Below are 18,364 nucleotides of genomic sequence, written 5' to 3' on the forward strand. Positions count from 1 at the left end.
AAACCTCTGAGGCAAGATTCAATTCTAGTGTTGCACAAACTATTCTGAATTTCTTCAACATGCTGAAAATCTTTTTTTAATTATTATTTTAACTCTCTAAACATCTTTTCCTTTGCTAAAGGATTTGTGAGGGGGGGGCGGGCTATTACTTCATAGCAAATTAATTTTCATAGAGTGCTCATAAAAGCGCACTGAGACGTTACACGGTGTGTGTGGGAGTAGTCATTTATCATAATTTGTGTTTCTTAGAGTCGGTTATTAATTGGACTTTCTTACATTTAATGCTGCGTTTATTCGGTCGACTGTAGACATCCAGGGACCTTTTTTTAGAGGAATAAAACTGTGCATGACCGGATCACACTACCTTCTCCATCCCTAGTAGGAAATATGATGTTATGTGGTGGGATCACGCGGGAGTCAGTAAATCCGGGTAGTCATGCGCTAATCCGGTATTTAAGGTCGTCGGTTCAGTGGTTTTGGGGGGGAAACAGAAGTGGAGTCTTGCGTGGGCGCATGGAAGGTGGAGGTTTACACCCACTCATTTGGCAGAGAAGAAATAACTCCTGATGTGAAGTGATGCAAGTGTATTTTAGGGGAAAATAATTAGTTCAGGTTTCTACTCGAAGGTAATTATCCAGTCAGTAAAAACAGACTCGAAACCAGCCGTGCGTAAAAATTTGGCAGCGACTTTTCTTTTTTTTGGATAATGTGGCAGTTCTTCTTTTTGGTGATTGTGGGCGCGGTGGTTGTGAGCGCTCAGTTCCCCAGAGAGTGTGTGACTCCAGAGGGTCTCAGGAGTGGACAGTGCTGCCCGTCGCCCTCTGGACTGCCTAATGACCCGTGTGGCTCCAGCACCGGGCGTGGACAGTGTGTGCCGGTGGCGGTGGACACACAGCCGCATGGGCCTCAGTACCCGCACGACGGACGGGATGATCGGGAACGATGGCCCATCCGTTTTTTCAGCCGTACCTGTCAGTGTAACGGAAACTTCAGTGGCCATAACTGCGGCCGCTGTAAACACGGATTGACCGGGCCCAACTGTGACCAAAGAGTTCCTGTTGGTAAGTGCAAAAAAGCTGCCAAAAATGTACTAATTACGCGCATCTCTGGTATTAAAAACTGATTTCCAATCATCGCGTGACCGGTTGAGCTAATATATTTTTTTCTTCAATGCTATAATCCTCCAGTGAGAAGAAACGTGATGCAGCTCAGCGCGGAGGAAAAGCGTGCGTTCGTGAACGCGCTGGACCAGGCCAAGCTCACGGTGCACCCCGATCTGGTGATCGCAACGCGGCACTATCCGGGCATCTTTGGGCCTGACGGGAACACCACGCAGTTTGAAAACGTCACTATCTATAATTACTTCGTTTGGTCCCACTATTACTCCGTCAGCAAGACCTTCCTTGGCGCGGGGCAGGCCAGTTTTGGGGGCGTGGATTTCTCGCACGAGGGCCCCGGTTTCCTGACCTGGCACAGGTACCACCTGCTCCAGCTGGAGCGAGACATGCAGGTGAGAAAGCGCAGATAATTAGATCTATAACAGCTTACACTGCAGTGGTGCGGATGTCATTATGGTCTTTTCAACTCAAATTTGAAAAAGGAAAAAAACTGATTATGTTGCCTGGGAGTCGCTAATCATCACTTAATTGTTTATCGACATCTTTAATTTAGCAGTTCAACGCCGACAAATGTCCTTCTTACCTCTCACCACCCCACCCTCCCCTGCCCGCTTGTTTGTTTTGTGTAATGCGCCTTCCCGCAAACTGTAATGGCGAAGAAATCATAATTGACGAAGCAATGTCACACCTTAATAATCGAGCAGCGCGCAAAATGTGACTTTAACCACTTCAAATTAGAGATTGGATTCGGTCTGCACACCATCCATTTGGAGAAAACAGCACTGAAAGGAGCTTTGTTGAAGAGGCGTTATTAGACTTTAACGATCACCAAAGTGACGCGTGGAGAATGTTAATAATCCGCTCCAGGGTCGGTGTTGCATCCATCCGTCGGGTCACAATTAAGAGCAGAGAATGAGGCTGCTGTGTGTGCTGTGTGGGTTTGAACCCTGTCAGTGTTGGACTCCTGCAGAGAAGCTTCTTCCGTATCCTGTGCAAGTTTCTAATTTAAATTGGGATCCCTAATTAGTGCCTTGTTTTTTTGTTGTTCTTTTTTCTTCCTCAAATCTGTCACACTGGTGAAGTTTGAGGGAAAGCTCTTTTTTTTCTCCAGTAAGAATTAGAATGAACTGTCTCTGCTTCTTGTCCTGCTGCATTTAAATCATATGGGTAAGAATGCCTGGATTTTAATAGTGTGGTGGGGGGGTTATTTCTATCTTGAACTCACTCTTTTACCCGACTGGTTTCATATCAGCAAGCATAGAGTTTAAAAGTGGGATTTGGTAAGTTTTCCTTTGATAAACCACCGGAGAAGAAGAATTGAAGGAGGGAGTAATTCACAGCCAAGCAGACAGACTATGTTCCTTTGAGATTCATGAATATTTTGCCCCTATACATCCTCTATTGACACATTTTCTTTACCTTTACGCCTTATCTTAAACTACGAGGTTTTGCATTGGGAAGTCATGAAATAAGTCAGAAGCAGAGCAAGAGCGCTGCACTGCAACTTCTTTTCACAAAGTTTCATCATTTCTGAATCCATCGTGACTTTATAGCACCGTATGCATCCCCCCGACTTCTGTCTTCATATAGACGTTCTACATAACTAAAGGGATTAAAAAGACTTCCACTAGAGCTTTCTTTTTTTAGCACAATTTATTAAAAATAAACTAAACTTTAAATCAAATCAGAAAGATTGCGATACCGACTCTTCAGACTGAATGCATTTGGTTTGCATCACAGTCAAATACATCCTTATCCGAGGCTACACACTCTAACCCAGCCGTTCTTTGATTTTATTCATACTCAATACCCAGGACATGCTGCAAAACCCCTCCTTCGCCCTGCCCTACTGGAACTTTGCTATCGGGGGAAACACATGTGACATCTGCACAGATGACCTGATGGGAGCCAGGAGCAATTTTGACATGAATTCTCTGAGTCCCAACTCCATCTTCTCCCAGTGGAGAGTCGTCTGTGAGAGCGTGGAGGACTACGACACGCTGGGAACCATCTGCAACAGTGAGGCTGGAGACTGGTGATGTTGCAGTGATCTGTGTTTTTTAGTTTTGGGGTTCTTTTTGAAAATACGATAATATCCAGGTTGTTTTCCTTTCCCTCCCTCCCTCCAGGCACTGAGTCTTCTCCCATTAGAAGAAACCCAGCAGGAAATGTGAACAGGCCTATGGTCCAGCGTCTCCCGGAGCCCCAGGATGTGGCGGACTGCCTGCAGGTCAACACTTTTGACACGCCGCCATTTTACTCCACCTCCTCTGAAAGCTTCAGGAACACCATTGAAGGTGAGCGAGCACAAAGATATTTCTGTCTGTCCGTCATACAACTCTTTTGAGTTCACATACACAGCTTTTCGTGCCCTTTCGTGCTATTTTGGCAGGCTACAGCGCCCCCAAGGGGAACTATGACCCTATAGTGAGGAGCCTCCACAACCTGGCTCATTTGTTCCTGAACGGGACAGGAGGACAGACTCACCTCTCCCCGAACGACCCCATCTTTGTCCTGCTCCACACCTTTACCGACGCGATATTTGATGAATGGTTGAGGAGGCACAGCCCAGGTCTTTCAGTAGCATCTGTTTTTAAAAAACGTACTGTCCTTGATAATGGCGCGGTGAGCTTTTGTGCTAATTTAAAGTGCTTCCCGACAGATGCGGCTGTGTACCCAGAACAAAATGCTCCCATCGGTCACAACAGGCGCTACAACATGGTGCCCTTCTGGCCTCCGGTGACCAACTCGGAGATGTTTGTGACCGCCCCTGAAAACCTCGGTTACTCTTACGAAGCCGAATGGCCAGGTAGACATTTGACTCACACGCCTTTAATCTTGCCTTCAGAGAAATGCTCAGATGACCTGTAATCATTGTTTACTCCTGTCTTTCCAGGTGAAAATTTCACCCTGAGCGAAATCATTACCATGGCCATAGTTGCTGCCCTTGTGGTCGTAGCGGTCGTTTTCGCTCTGACCACGTGTGCTGTGCGTGCCCGGTCTCACAGGAAGGAGGGCCACCAGCCTCTGCTCGGGGATCAGTACCAGCGCTACGATGATGAGAAAAGCCAATCTGTTGTATAAACTCTCTCTCTCTCACACACAAGCCCCACTTTAAAGCGCCTCTTTGACTCACAGTGACGCGCCTGTGTGGTTTGTTAAGGTTCTCACTAGAACATAAAATCATCTCTTTTGTTGCTGGATTTTTGCGTCTATATTTACAAATAGTGCAGATGTAAATATTGACTTTTACATTTCCTACTTACTGAAGACTTTTTATAATGAAAAGGCCCTGAAATAGACACCCCGTCTCTGCTCAGTGTCACTCCTCCAGGACCCTGAATTTGATCAGTGGTTAAAAAAAAAGGCCTTACATCAGGAATTACATATCAAGATCAGCTGACTTCTAAGTTCAGTGTTTGCCAAGTCACTTAACAAAAAGGGGGCACACCTGAAAGGAATGTGCCAGTGAGCATTTTACACCCATTTAAAGTAATGAAGGAATTAATACTTCTTGAACATGACTATCTTTTTTACTAACTGCATACTCCACATCATCCCCTGAGTTTATCTGACTTCTTAGGTTCGCTTGGTTTTAGCTGCACAATACCAGAAAAGGTATATTTCATCAAAGTGCCCATGCAATTAAGCCATATTATCCACAAGGGGGTGCTGTAGTTCAATTTCTAGAACTATGCAGGACCTACTGTATGTTCAATAGAGAGATGTGCTTTTTTATGATGTGTTAAGTTACTGTTTCACCTGACTTGAAATGTTGCTAATAAATGAAGAAATAGAAGGAAAATAAAGCAGAGTGGTGATTTAGATCAAATGTAAAAGCTGAGTGTCAAGAGTCTTTATTTTCTGTCTTTTTAGCTGAAACACATAGTTGAAAAATGTAATTTACACTCTTGTTTTTTTTACATAAATAATTCTGTTGAACTTAGGGGCTTTACATTAAATAGCTTGGCATCTGGGAATCATTTATGCTACTTAAGAGTGTGAACAAAGCAGGCCCAGGGGAAAATCACAGAATTTGATGTGGAACAAATACAGTGTAGAAAATTGGCACAGATAGCAGTGGGCATGGATTTCAGGCTCATTTGCTGCCCTGCGCCCTCGTGCAGATGGTGTTATGCGATAAGTGGCACTGCCCACGAGGTTAAACACTGTTTGCATTGAGTTTCATTTGCAAAGCAGTGAAACAAATGTTTAGACTTTTTGTGAAACGTCTTGAAATGTCATGAAACTTAAGTCCAGACGCTATCTTTCCAGGCTCCTTAGACTACCATGACCTGGATGACTCAGAATCTATGCAGAGAAGTATTTAAACTCTTTACTCAAGAAAAACCTAGAAGAAGTTAGTTTCAGCTTAGCATTAAAATATACTTAATGCTTAAAGTCTTCACAAAGACACAACTCTCCTTTGGGGTTGGGTCAGGAAGTCTGACAAATCAAACACGTCACGAGGAGTACAACATGGACCTACTTGTTGTAGTGACCCCTCGTGACAAGGGAGCAGCCTAACAGTAATCTAGCACGGTGTTGTGTGTGTGTGTGTCGTCCCTGTGTCTGACAAAAACCTTTACACCGAGCAGCAGGTATACCATCGCCTCAACATCCTACACTGTTGTGTTTGTGTCGCATACATATGACATCACAGCACTTGAGGCCACAATGCTATAACGACCCCATACACATTGAGGTGGTACTCAATTGTAATGGAAAATGACCAAAACCAAGCAGAGCAGACTCAAGCTGAGTAGTCGCTAACGAAAAGAGGCATTATATTTTCAGGGAGGCCAGTAACCATGCCCTCCACCCCTCTGGACACGCCCCTGCTACAACTTCATTTATCACTTCTAGCAACTGTCTTTTATTACACTCTGTAAGCACCAGTTGACTGTGACTAGTCTCCCTTGACAGCACGAGCTTAGCTTGCCCAGAGGGGTCAGGAGGTGACAAAATAAAGAGAAATATAAGACTTTGCAAAAAGTTATTCATAATAAAATTTTAAACAGTCATGTTTATTTTCTTTGTGGGCTTTTGCCACCGCATTTGAAAAATAATATCCTGGAAACACCTCTGCCTCTTTTTTTTTTCTCTCGCTCTCTCGTCTCACCTGTCGGGTGTCTGGTTTCAGAGGAAGCTCCCCCAATGGGAGGGTCCGCGGAGAGCGCGTTGTCGTTAAACTGTCCATTCACGAGCTTAAATGGGAGGTCTGTTGCTGTGGCAGCGGTGCGTTTAGCGTCACATCACTCCGCGCTGTGACGGAGAGAAGCTGCGATGAGCGCGCGCCTTAAAACTTTTATTAGCATACTTTGACTCCACTTCTCTCTGATTAAAGCTCGCGCGAACAGCCCGCCAGCCTGTGGGAATATAACCTCCGTGGTAGCAGATAACTGTCCTGACTGCGTGTGTGGCACCCCGCGATGGAGGAGGACAACAGCGTCATGCGAGACTTGAAGGACATAGAGACGAAGTTGGGCCGAAAAGTTCCGGACAGTCTCTTTCGCTCTCTCGCCGGAGGGAAACACGACAAGTCCGCAGCGCCGCATTCAGGGAACTGCAAATGTTGCGCTAACTCTGCGGACTTAAAAAGACTGGAAAGCAAAATGTTGTTTCTCAAACAGGAGATGGTGAGTGTATTGCCTGAGCTCTGTAGTAGCTTGCAAACCGTTTAACAGTCTTCTCTTTAAAGCTTAATTTCAGGTGTTGTAAGTAATATTTTAATAATTACTTTCAGATAAATGTGGTGGCATCGTTGTTTACTGCCAGGGTGGTCCTGTTTCTTCTGTTGCGTTCAAGGACCTTACGTAGACACAATAGCATTACCTGAGCTCCAGGTATAACCATTAACTGTGAACGACTGTCACGGGGGCAGGTGAGAGCCGTTCACACTGTGCTGCGGGCAGAGGACTGTTTGTGAACTCCCGTCACCTCAGCGCGCTCGCCCCCCTCCTGTCTTATGATCCAGACCACTGCAGTTGTGCAGCTGTAATTATCTCCCCATGCTTGCATAGTTTTATCTGCGATCACTCAAATTGTTCTCAAATGTCCCTGGAATGTCCTGCTTGTCTCAAACTCCGACAGAGTCGCAGCAAAGCGCCATTTTAAAAAGGTCAAGACTGGTATTAGGAGTCCCGAGCAGATGGTGTAGTTGGCCGGGTTTTGCAATCTAGCAGGGCTGTGTCATAGCCAGCAGACTGACCCGCTGCCACAGATCTTGCTCTGATAGGATTAGTTTATCAGAGATTACTGTAAGGACAATAGTAGATCTGTAATTGGCTTTTTTAGACTTAAATTACACCTTTTTTGCCGGCATTTATATTGTTATGCAAGCATCCTGTAAAAGAAAAAAATACTAAATGAATTTATTTTAAATGAACTGAGTGTAATCCCAACTGTAGCTGGTCTCTCATTTCAGCCACTAATCCAATCAGACCACTTCCTGCATGCACACTCACAAGTTTGTGCCAAGAAAGTAGCATTTAGCTTTTCTTTTGCATTATTTGCGAGCCCAAACTAATCAAGGGCTTATCAAAGGAGCAAATTAACTGTGAACAGCAGTCCCACCAGGCCGGTTTGGGGTTTTGTATCACAAATCATGTTTTGCATCCGGCGCAGACAAAAACTGTGCTGCACTAATTGTGTTTCTGATATTCATTTTGTGATAGAGACCCAGTGGTGCCATCCTATTAACACAACATAGCTGCTTGGCCTATAATTCTGGTGTAACTCCATCTGCTGAGCTTCTGTGTGTGTTTGTGCATAAAGCAGGTGGTTATACTTGCAAAACAAACACACCGGCAGCAATATGAGCCAAATGAAGGGTGGTTACAAATCCACTCTAAAGAAAGGCTGTTGTGTCAAAGCAGCTGTCTGGAACAGTCTACCAACCCTGTCTGCCTTCATCTGCCTCAGAGTGTTTTCACTGTGGCAGGATGTTGCAGCTGCCCATTTACCATTTTTCATTCAGACCGGGCGTTTGTCACCAAGTAGACACAGGGGGAATCCCTTTTGAATGACTCCATAGGCACTTCCATCCACCCTCAATAGCATGGTTTGTCAGGGCAGGAAGTTTAGTCAATGGCCATACTGTGTAAAGTAGGCATCGTTCATCCATTATCCTGAATAAAAACTGTCTCCTGGCTGTGATTTGACACGCGTACAAGTCGTTTTTCCGGTGTCACATGACCCAACAATGACTGGAGTAGATTGTGTCTTCTCTGACTTCTTTATCTGTGGGGGAGAGTACTATTTCTGAGACCAAGAATGATCCTTGAACCTTGATGCTTACAGTAGCAATACTGACGCTGCTGGTTTTTAGTTGTTTCATGGCTTCCATTTTACTTATGAGCTGTATTTCTTGCACTGTTAGTGCACTTTGACTCTGTCTTTAAATTGTCACGCCACAGCTACCAGCAAGAAGCAGTTTAATGCCTGAATTATGCTTCAGAGCGAAATCTATGCCATAATCTTCCAGAACCAGTCGGACTCATTGTGATCTGTGTTGACCGGACATGAGGTTACATTTCTCAGGAGGTCCCTTCAGGTTACCTGGAAGGTTACAACATGAGGTTAAAAGGAGTTTCCAGTTACGACGTTGATTTTCCTCAGAAGCCTAAATCTGGCATAACTCATACCTGTCTGTTTATCTACAGATTTAAATAGGGTGCTGGTGTTGCTCATGTGGCTGTTACAGGTTACGTAATTGCTGGGTCATTTGCTCCAGTCCTTTCATAATAAATGCTAAAAAGCACACTTTTCACTACTATGCTTGCTGTTTTGAACGAATAACTGTTAAGCAATTGCAACTAAATAAAATACTCTACAAGCTCCCATGCAGTGTGCTCAGAACAGTCAGACAGTTAAATCTGGAATACCATCTTGCTCTGTAGATAATGAGAAAATAGTGGGACCAACAAACAAGTCACCCAGTAGAAGAAGAATATGCTGACTGGGTAGAAAAGAATTTGGTATGCGAGGTCAGAAGCACGATAAGACTTTGCAAATGTCATTTTAAGTCAGTCCACAGCTCTTTGTCTCAAGCTGAGCAAGACTACTAGAACCCGACCGAGGTTTTTATGACCGATGCCGATATCTGGTGATTTAAGAATCTGATCTGTTGGACACATGAAACGTAAACCGATTTCCCAGACATTTATCATGTGTAGTTATTCATGATGATATATGATAATAAGATGATATGACGGTGGGGTTTAAAAATTGTTTTGTTTTGTTGTCAGGACAAGTAATGGATAACTCATTTACCTGACTTTGGTCAGATCAGCTAGTAACTGTTTATGGCGTTTCAAACACAGGCTCTAAACACTAGTGACATATTTGAAACGGGAACTTCGTACTTTTAGTAACAGAAGTACTTGAACTAAGACAAACAATGTCTTTTGAAAGATTAAATGAGTAAGCAGTAAAATATAAGTAGGTAAGGACTCAGTTACAGAGGCCTGGACGACCTCCTGTATTCCCCAACCAGTTGTCAAGTCGTTGCTGAGAGTCGCTGGGTGAAATTGGTACAGACAGAATGATCTTGATCTGTTAAGCATATTTCCTGAAATGCAAAATGCAGTGACCTCACTTGAATGTTTATTTTTCTCCACAATACAGGCAAATCTGCGAGCCATTGACGTAAAGCTCATGCAGCAGCTTATGTCCATCAACGAGGGCATCGAGTCCATCCGCTGGATGATAGATGACAAAGGCAGTGTCACCAGCCATGACGATAGCCTGACCGGCAGCTTATACAGCCTGTCGGACAGCCAGGACGGCGCCTCGCTGCGAGGAAGCTTCAATAGTTTGAACGATGGTAACAGCGACGGCCTGGATGGTCTGTCTGTGGGTAGTTACCTGGACACGCTAGCAGAGGACCTCCCGGATGATCCCTCGCCTACGGACCTCGATTGTTTTGTGGATAAAACGGTGATCGACGGCGACGCCTTTGCCAAATCGCCTTTGAAACTCAGGGTGGAGTCGGATGAATACTACTGCTTTGGATAATAATGATAAGCTAAATGTGGCGATTACAGAGGGACTACTGTAATTTGTGAAGAATGGTTTCCAAAAGTATTCTTCACTTTTAAAACAAAATGCTATTTTTTTTCCTCAAATTGTAGCAAGATGTTAGCAAGTCTTACCTGATGACTAATGTTACGTTTTACTTTCCTGACTCTGTCGAAACGACGCGCCTCTTCAAACCGTTCATGCTTAACATTCATGTCTTAACACTTTAAACGCAGGTTAATTGAAAGGGTGCTTTATTATGATTCAAAGTCATAGTTGTTTTCAGCTGTCCAATACCTCACTGGGTGTATCTGTCACACTTTTTAGCCTAAAAGTATTTTCAAAGGTGGGTGTGGAAAAAGTAGAAACATCAACTGAACAGCCCATTTTCCTCTCCGTCTGTGGAAAACCCGACTCTGAGTTTGCGTCAGGTCAAACACAATCAGCTGATCTGAGTAACGGACTAGATTGGGATTTAGCAGCCATTTGGAAAATTGGACATTTCATGCTGAGTGATTCACGAGGTAAAACAGTTTCAAGTGGCAAAGTGATTAGTCTAAGTGTCACAGCAAGTGCACTTTGCTTCAATGCCAAATCCTGAGCTCCACTGCTGTACGTGTGAAACTTTTAGTTCTGCTTTTTGTTGTTTAGTTTTTTTTACCGACAGGAGTTCCCAAGTCAAACTCTGCTCAGCAGCAGTGGTAGTTAAAGCGTGTAGCCTTAAACACAAGAGATTCGTTGCACACTTAAAGCTCAGATTCGTGACTGAAAACCAAAGCCGTTTGATTGTCTCATAGATAATTTAGGCCCTGCTTTAACAGCAGATGGGAGGTTTATAAACGGCGGGCATATGTGAGACACGTGTTTTGCTCTGCGGGCAGATTTTAAATTCACTGTTGTTGAAGAAAGGTTTAACGAGAGCGATACACCGCTGTAGATAAATGTGTTATTTTTAGCTTTAAAGCTCCTGTGTTGACGTGTCTGACATTTGTATTCACCTGCTTTTTAAAGCAAAAACTGTGTTTTGCTGTTTTTGTTTTTTATTTGATTGCTAATGACTCTGTTGTGGAAAATGAAATAATATATTGTGATTTTTCTTGCTCATTGTGCTAAGTTGTTTCTTTGCTTAAAGAAAAAACAAAACTTCTAAGCATGACACATTCTGAACCTTTAGGTAAGCATCCCGTTTTTAGAAACAATCCTCATTTTGGGATCCAAATGAGATGGAACGTGAACCTCACAGTGCTCTCCTTTTTTAGCTGATTGAAGTTGAGAATAATCTCTTAATAATGAGGTCAGACTCCGCGGTGCCCCGTGTAATGTGCCGTGGAAAATTACCCTTGTTAATTCACATTGTTAAAAACACGAAGATGCTTCTAAATTGGGCAAATAGCTGTTTATTTGTAGCCTTTAAAATACCCAGGCTGTTAACAAAGGAGGAGTGTTTGGAGTCATTTTCTTTGGCACGCATAAACTAGCGTTATTAAAGATGACAAATCATGCTGCCAGAAACTCACGAGTATCTGTCATCTGGGTGGAATGACTGGACTGCGTCACTTGAAAGTAACTAACAAACAAAGACGAGACAGAGCTATTGCTGAAATGCCAGCCATGCAGAATCGTTGACGGGCTGTTATGTTATTCTCATTTGCAATGCATCGCGCTGGCTCCTTATCTTTCATGTGATAATTGCAGTTCCAGACGGGCTATAGAGGGAAAGTCTTTATGGGAAAGATGAGAACCCTGCTCTCATTGGCCTGCAAATGAATGAGTGGCCTTTGCCCACTGTACTTCAGTAGTTGTTACGCTCACTTGGAAATGCTGCCTTGCTCCCTTTGACCACAGAGCTCCATGTGCGCTGTGAGCCAGCGCTTTGACGAATGCTGTTTAGGGTGTTTATTAAACGGTGGCAGCAATCTCAAGATTGGACACAAAGGACACTTTTAAGTGTTACATTAGGTCCAGACAGATATAATCACTGCATCCAGGCACATTAAGCATGCTTTTAACTTTGTCTCGCTCCAAGTGCAAAGCAGCTTTATTTGGTTTTACGCTGCCTTATCTCTACCTCCCAGAGGCTTTGGCGTAGCTTAAGACCTGAACCGGGCTGATTCCATTAAAACCAAAAGATCCACGTAAATGGCAGCGTGACCTCCATGTCAGCAATTCAATTAAAAACACAAACTATTCTCTAAACTTTCCCAAATGTAATGTCCCAACAAATATATCCATGTAATGACAACTGATAGCTCATTACTTGCAGGGAAACTGTTGAGACTAGAGTTAGTGGCCGTGAAAGAATTGGACCTACCGAACAGGTTCTGTCAGTTTATGCTGAAGGAGTCTGAGTCAGAAATTCCCAAGTGTTGCATGGTACACTACACATGAACGGGAGCTGCCATTTGCTCATTTTCTGTGGTCTTAACAAGTGTACGTTTGCTACGTGAAAGGGACGACCAGTTGATGGAGCTTTTAAGATAAAGACAGCTGCCGTCTTTCAGCGCAGCATGCAAGACTCAAACTTTCATCAAGATTAAACTTGAGCCCATCGTCATACCTCATTTCCTCTTGATGCCAACATGTAATGACATCTTTAGAAATTTAAGCAAGGAATGCTGCTGTCAGTGCATTATTACAGTCAAGTTTGCAGATTCTCCCATCAGCAGCGACAGTCACACTACTCTGGGGGTGAATGACACCAAGGCTTTGCAGAAAACAAACAAGAGGAAAATCGGCTGCAGTCGCCCGAGTTCAGGGGGGGGGAAATACAAAACAATGATTTATTCATTCCCTTAGTTAGTCCTCCGTTACTTCACTTGTGCACATATAATTCCACCGCCGTACAGTCGAGACAGCAGCTTCCAACGGGGATCCATTAGCAAATTAGACACTGGGGTTGGACCTGTGCCACAAGATGAAGGGAAACCAATACCGTCCAGTATCTGGGAAACTGTCACCACGGTACCAAATGAGGATACAGGATATGGGTACTGGAATGGGGTTCAGGGGGTGGGGAGGGATCAAAAGAGCCGGAGACGACGTGCACCCCTCAGACGGGAAGCGGCAGATACAGGCTAAACATGTCGCCTTATTTTATTCTACTTTAATTAGCTTCTCTCTCTGCGGCTGTTTACTTTGTTTCAGAGTGCTGGAAGTTCTTCTGCAACTTTATATCAACTGGAAAAGTTATATATGAATAAATATCAGTGCTAAAATAATCTATTTCTTTTATACCAGGCTGTAGAATGAATGTGGCTCGGTGGGATGTGCAGTCACACTTGTGGTGGACAGTAGTGCTTTAAGTTATCTTTTCTCTTATTTTTAGCTCTATTACAATAGCAGGCAAGAGGAGCTCCATGCTGGGAAGTAATGAAGCTGTGGAAAAGTTTCTGTAGGAAAAATCACTTAATGAATGTCAAGGTCTGCTGTAATGTTTTCCCTCGCATGGCATTTTCTGCAGTGCCGTTGGGATGATGGCATGCAGATTCATTCTCATTAGATTATTCTTTGCTTTAAAGTCAGATAAACTTTCAAGAGAAGGTCTTGAAGGAGCTTTGTTGGCCGTCTGCCACGCTGTGAATCTGTGAATTGTTCTAAAAAGGCTTTGTGGAACTTTGCCACTCTTGGGATCTGCTATGTTCACAGCACAAGATGCTTGAAACTGTTTCCGTCACTGCAAATAATAGATGTTAACGACGGCTGTCTGCGCCCTCTTAAATTACTCTGCTGGCATTTAGAGAAGTGCCCTTTGGGAGCTTCTGTAAACATCACATAGGAACATCGGAGAAACCCAAATACAGAAATTGGACAGCTTGAGAACTTGTTGCCCTCCAGGCTGGTCAGGCTGCATTCCAGTCATAAATAAGCCAGAGCTGAGACACAGCAGTATTAGTTTATCTGATTACACCAAAACTGGATTTTATGAAACTTGATGCAGAGTGCGCTAAAGCAATAACTCAGAAATTTCGGATGCAGAGCTGGATTTCTTCCTTTAAGAGTCCAAAAAAGAGCGTTGGCATTGGCAAAGGATGCACGCTAAATACAGGGAGTGCTTGGTTACTTATCAGATGTGCAACTACAAAGATTAGAACAGTAACCCATGAGACCTAATCTGCACTCTGCTGTTCAGGAATCTCACTGGATGTAACAAATTACACCTAATTCACCGTAGTGTTTTAACCGGTACAGTGAACCTCAATTTGTTTATTTTTCAACTCAACTCTTTTCTACACTTTTCGCTGCTTTTATAATTAGGTTTTTTTACTACTTTAGAGTCAATCTGGTGACGCCATAACTCATTATCTTCGGAAACTCCCACCTGTCAGTCAAACACAGATACTGTAAAACACTGACGTAGGTTCTGGGTCAGAAAAATTAAGTCAATGGGGAAATGCCTAAAAACCTGCATTCTGTCTGAAGGCCATTAGATGGCGATAGTTGTGGTTTCAGAAACACGTCCAATCCTATAGAAGTCTATGAGAAATCAGCTTTCTGAATTGACCTCTGGAAACACTTACCTGATGAATTTATGGGCTAACTCCTTTTGGGTCGTACGGAATAAAAAAAAATTAAGACTTTTTAAAAAATAACTATTGGTCATACTGTGTTTATAAATGGAGGATTATCTGTGATTTGAAACTGCACATGCCAAAGGGTACAGTTTCACAGTCACAAGCGCCCCACTCATTTCAACACTTCAGAATGAGATGTCCAAAACCAATAAGAGAAAGTACAATAGCTCTGCCCACCTTTTATGCTGTCTGTGCAATCAAAGCTTTGATACAATTTAAGTGGACGGGTTATGTAAAAATGCTGACTCACTTTAGAAGCCGTCCTCAAGTGGCCATTTGAGGAACTGCAGTTGTTGGCTTCAGATTTTTAAGTTGATTTAAACTGAAATTGAAAGTGATAAGATTTATTTATTTAGATTTCTAATCAGTAGTATATCAGTAAAAAGTACAAAATGCTACTTTCAGCAGCTGGTCCCTTATTTAGAAGCGATCAGCACAGTGGGAAGCTCCACATGCTTGGTTAGAGAGACTGTTTTAATCTATTTTTTTTTTACACTGGATGCCCTCCTGATGCAGTTCCAGATGCATTTATGTCTCCGCCTGAGATTGAAGTGGGAATCTCTGAAAACTTTTGCAACCAGCACATCTACAAGCCTAAAATTATAAAATACTCCACCAGTAAAATTAGCCTAAGTCGTTGAAAGCTAGCATAGCGTAGACCCAAAACATAAAAACTCCATAGTTCGAGATGAGGAGGAGATGCAAATTTCTTGGAGGGTTGTATCAGGAAGGGTATCCCACGTAAAAAAAATTTGCCAAATCAAATATGCAGATTCATCTGGTGGCATGACCCATTATGAATAAGGGAGCAGCTAAAAGAAAGATTAAGTTTAAATCTTAGCCTAAACTGACATTGACTTAGTCTGAATTAAGGATCATGCCTCATTCAATTTAAAATACATTAATACCACTAACAATCAAGCCTGACTCTATACTTCCTGCATGATCTCACAGTTTATTGGATTAGACTTAGATGGCTAATAGTAGTATCTCACAACCAAGCCAAATCTGTACCCTGCCAGTTAAAAGTTAAGGTTTCAAACTGATTTTGCACGTCCTTTATTAACACTTAGTAGCTACTAACAACTGCTCCTGATAACGGAAAATGAAAATAGATGAAAACTAGAGCTAAAAGAACCAGAATCATTGGTTTTTGAATGTTGTTATACTGACTCATACTGGTTGTGAAAGAATTCCTTTTTTGTACACAGGCACAAACTGGTAGAACCAGTTTTACCCTATGACCACCTCTAATGTCAACATGTCTCAACTGTTAAGGATGTATTCCGCTGAATGAAATCCTTTCCTTTGTACTGGGAACTAAGGATTGGCTAATTAGTCATCAGTAGCCACAAAAGTGTAACCTTTATCCCGCTGACTGATTCACCTGCATTTTACTCACGACATCTTAAGTGCTATATAAAATACGTTACATAAAAACAACCATCCCTCTTCTTTTTTCTGTGGTTTAGTCATTTCTTTCTGTATTCTCTCTACCCAGCCCGTTCTTTGCCTTCATTACTCCTTTTGTCTTACGATATGTGGGGTTGCCCAGTGACTGCCTGGCTGCGGCTGATGCATTTTTGGATCGGGTGCCTTTTCCTGACCGCTCTGCAGCAGCCTGAGCCGTTGAGCCAGCTGAGATTAAACAGCAGGCTAAATAAGCAGGGAACCTTCGGCAGATAGAGAGAACAGAACAAAACAAACCTCTATCCCATTTGATCTCCCCTTTTTTCACTCCCCCTTTGCTCTTTCTATCCAGGCCAGGAAGCCTTTCCGTGACTATATTAGGAATCAAAGAGACTTGTACAGAAGGCACTGACCCCGTCAGAGCGTTTGAACTTTTGCTTTGCTCTCCCGATAGCGAGCTCGTGAGTCACGGAGGAGAGCGAAAGAAAAAATATGTGGTATTAATTTTTGCTTTGAAGTTTACAGAAGTTGTAGCGTTTCTCATTATTTCGGTCTATTTTGCCTTTGAGATAAAACTCGGCCACAAAGCAGCTGAAAACAGACACAAACAGACTACACTGAGTTATTCCCACATTAATTATTTCCTCGCTGGGTCGAACTAGCGCCACTAAGGAGCTCTCCTAGCGACAGGCCAAAGAGGTCAAGAATCTTTTCAAGTGTTTCCTGGCAACAAGATGACCCTACGCTGCGGCTTACCCTCGTTGTAGGCAAGCGTAGTTTGTTTTGTTTTTCCCCAAAATGACGGATTCGTGATTCAACAGACGCTCATTGAGGCTAAATGAGGGCAGCTCGGGGTCGGCAGGAAAGCGTTACAACTGATTGACCACTGAGGTCAGGAAACCTTGATCTGATGACTTAATGATGACCTGTCGCCAGTATATTCACTCATCTGCTGTTTTTGATCTTTTCCCTAGATCTGCCCAAATGAGTGCTCTTCTGTCATCATTTCTGCACGTTACACCAGATACTGCAGCTTTCTTGTCACTGTTGGATCTGTGCTCCCCTATAAACCGTCATCCTTCATGCAAAAGAGATGTGATCCTCTTGGGAAAGTACAAATTCTGCTCAATGTCCTGCAAGGAGGGATTCTCCCATGGTCTTTGCGGAGTTGCTGTAGTCGCCGCTGTGATCTGGAGTCATGTTATTAAATAGACAGTAAAAGAAAACAATCGTATCACCATTTCTTCTGAAACTATGCAACATCAGATATGTTGTAATGTTTGTGGCTCATCTTCGCGCATTCTTAGCTGTCATCTGCTTTTTTGTGTCACATCAAATCGGCCTGTTTCTGCTCCTTCTCAGTTTTTCTGCAACCCCTGTCTAACAAATCCACACTGACAGACACACAATGGCGTTAGTGTCCATCCCTTCACCTCTCTGGAGGGCCATCCAAGTTCAAACCACCAAATTTGCCACTAAAAGCTTCCTCTGCACTGCAAAGCTGGTGTAACAGGACCTTGAAGGTTTCACTCAAGTGCTTTGGTTTAAGAGGTAAAGGACCTCTAATATCCAAAGGGGGGTCAGGGTGCAAAACTGGCAAGGTTTCCTTGGCACCCTCTTAAAGCCCCCTCATTCAGATACACAGCTTCAATGAAAACACAGGGTCATTTCTCCTAGAGCAGGATTTGGATGCTCTCCACTGTTGAGATGTAATTTTGGTAGATTCGAATTATCCACAAGTTTGCATGCAAAGGAGAAGTAGATTTAGGGACTGTGAAAATCTGGAGAAGAGTCGGTTTCCTCGGAATGACTTCTTGATTCTGACCAAAATTGTAGCCTTCCAAAATATCTCTTTCTACATTTGTCATCACCTAAAACATCACAAGGATGGTCTGATATGTTCTGAGCTATGGCAGGGATTATACAAAATTGAATGGCCTGGAGAAAGAGAGTTGAAGTGGTGGCACTGGGACAGGATTATTATGCATATCCATCCATCATCTTACTATAATACAGAAAATGAGCTGACCGACTAAAACACAATTTAGAGTCCTGCAAATGTCTCCATCTACATACGAGCGAAAAGGGGTTTTCACCCACCGCAGTCCTCCAAAATTTCAATTGCACATCACTTGAAACGGCTGAACTATGCATTAGTCGAATGCTAATTGGTTGACGAGTGGGCCAAAATAGGGAACTCACCAGGAAGGAAGGAAAGGAAAAAACAAAACCAAAGGCAGTCGC

General features: G+C 43.2%; 2 protein-coding genes across 2 annotated transcripts; both read left to right on the top strand.

Moving 5' to 3' along the window:
* The first annotated feature begins 389 nt into the window (after nucleotides 1-389).
* LOC100711312 (5,6-dihydroxyindole-2-carboxylic acid oxidase) lies at nucleotides 390-4,957 on the top strand. The gene is made up of 7 exons (XM_005468225.4): nucleotides 390-1,061; nucleotides 1,188-1,510; nucleotides 2,933-3,137; nucleotides 3,248-3,415; nucleotides 3,511-3,690; nucleotides 3,781-3,927; nucleotides 4,015-4,957. The coding sequence occupies exons 1-7, from the start codon at nucleotides 707-709 to the stop codon at nucleotides 4,200-4,202; spliced, it is 1,566 nt and encodes a 521-aa protein (XP_005468282.1). The 5' UTR covers nucleotides 390-706; the 3' UTR covers nucleotides 4,203-4,957.
* Nucleotides 4,958-6,322: 1,365 nt separating this feature from the next.
* lurap1l (leucine rich adaptor protein 1 like) lies at nucleotides 6,323-17,125 on the top strand. Its single transcript, XM_003450325.5, has 3 exons — nucleotides 6,323-6,757; nucleotides 9,747-13,100; nucleotides 17,095-17,125. Exons 1-2 carry the CDS (start codon nucleotides 6,551-6,553, stop codon nucleotides 10,134-10,136), a joined length of 597 nt encoding a protein of 198 aa, XP_003450373.1. The 5' UTR covers nucleotides 6,323-6,550; the 3' UTR covers nucleotides 10,137-13,100; nucleotides 17,095-17,125.
* The last annotated feature ends 1,239 nt before the right edge of the window (nucleotides 17,126-18,364 follow it).

This window comes from Oreochromis niloticus, linkage group LG3 (genome assembly GCF_001858045.2).
Source record: "Oreochromis niloticus isolate F11D_XX linkage group LG3, O_niloticus_UMD_NMBU, whole genome shotgun sequence".
Classification (NCBI taxonomy): Eukaryota; Metazoa; Chordata; class Actinopteri; order Cichliformes; family Cichlidae; genus Oreochromis; species Oreochromis niloticus.

What these genes read in the sequence shown, in the direction of transcription:
- LOC100711312 (XM_005468225.4), top strand. Translation starts at nt 707, where the DNA reads ATGTGGCAGTTCTTCTTTTTGGTGATTGTGGGCGCGGTGGTTGTGAGC. An exon ending in GCTGGGAACCATCTGCAACA is followed by an intron (nt 3,138 to 3,247) that starts GTGAGGCTGGAG and finishes CCCTCCCTCCAG; the next exon opens with GCACTGAGTCTTCTCCCATT. An exon ending in TTACGAAGCCGAATGGCCAG is followed by an intron (nt 3,928 to 4,014) that starts GTAGACATTTGA and finishes CTGTCTTTCCAG; the next exon opens with GTGAAAATTTCACCCTGAGC.
- lurap1l (XM_003450325.5), top strand. Translation starts at nt 6,551, where the DNA reads ATGGAGGAGGACAACAGCGTCATGCGAGACTTGAAGGACATAGAGACG. An exon ending in TGTTTCTCAAACAGGAGATG is followed by an intron (nt 6,758 to 9,746) that starts GTGAGTGTATTG and finishes TCCACAATACAG; the next exon opens with GCAAATCTGCGAGCCATTGA.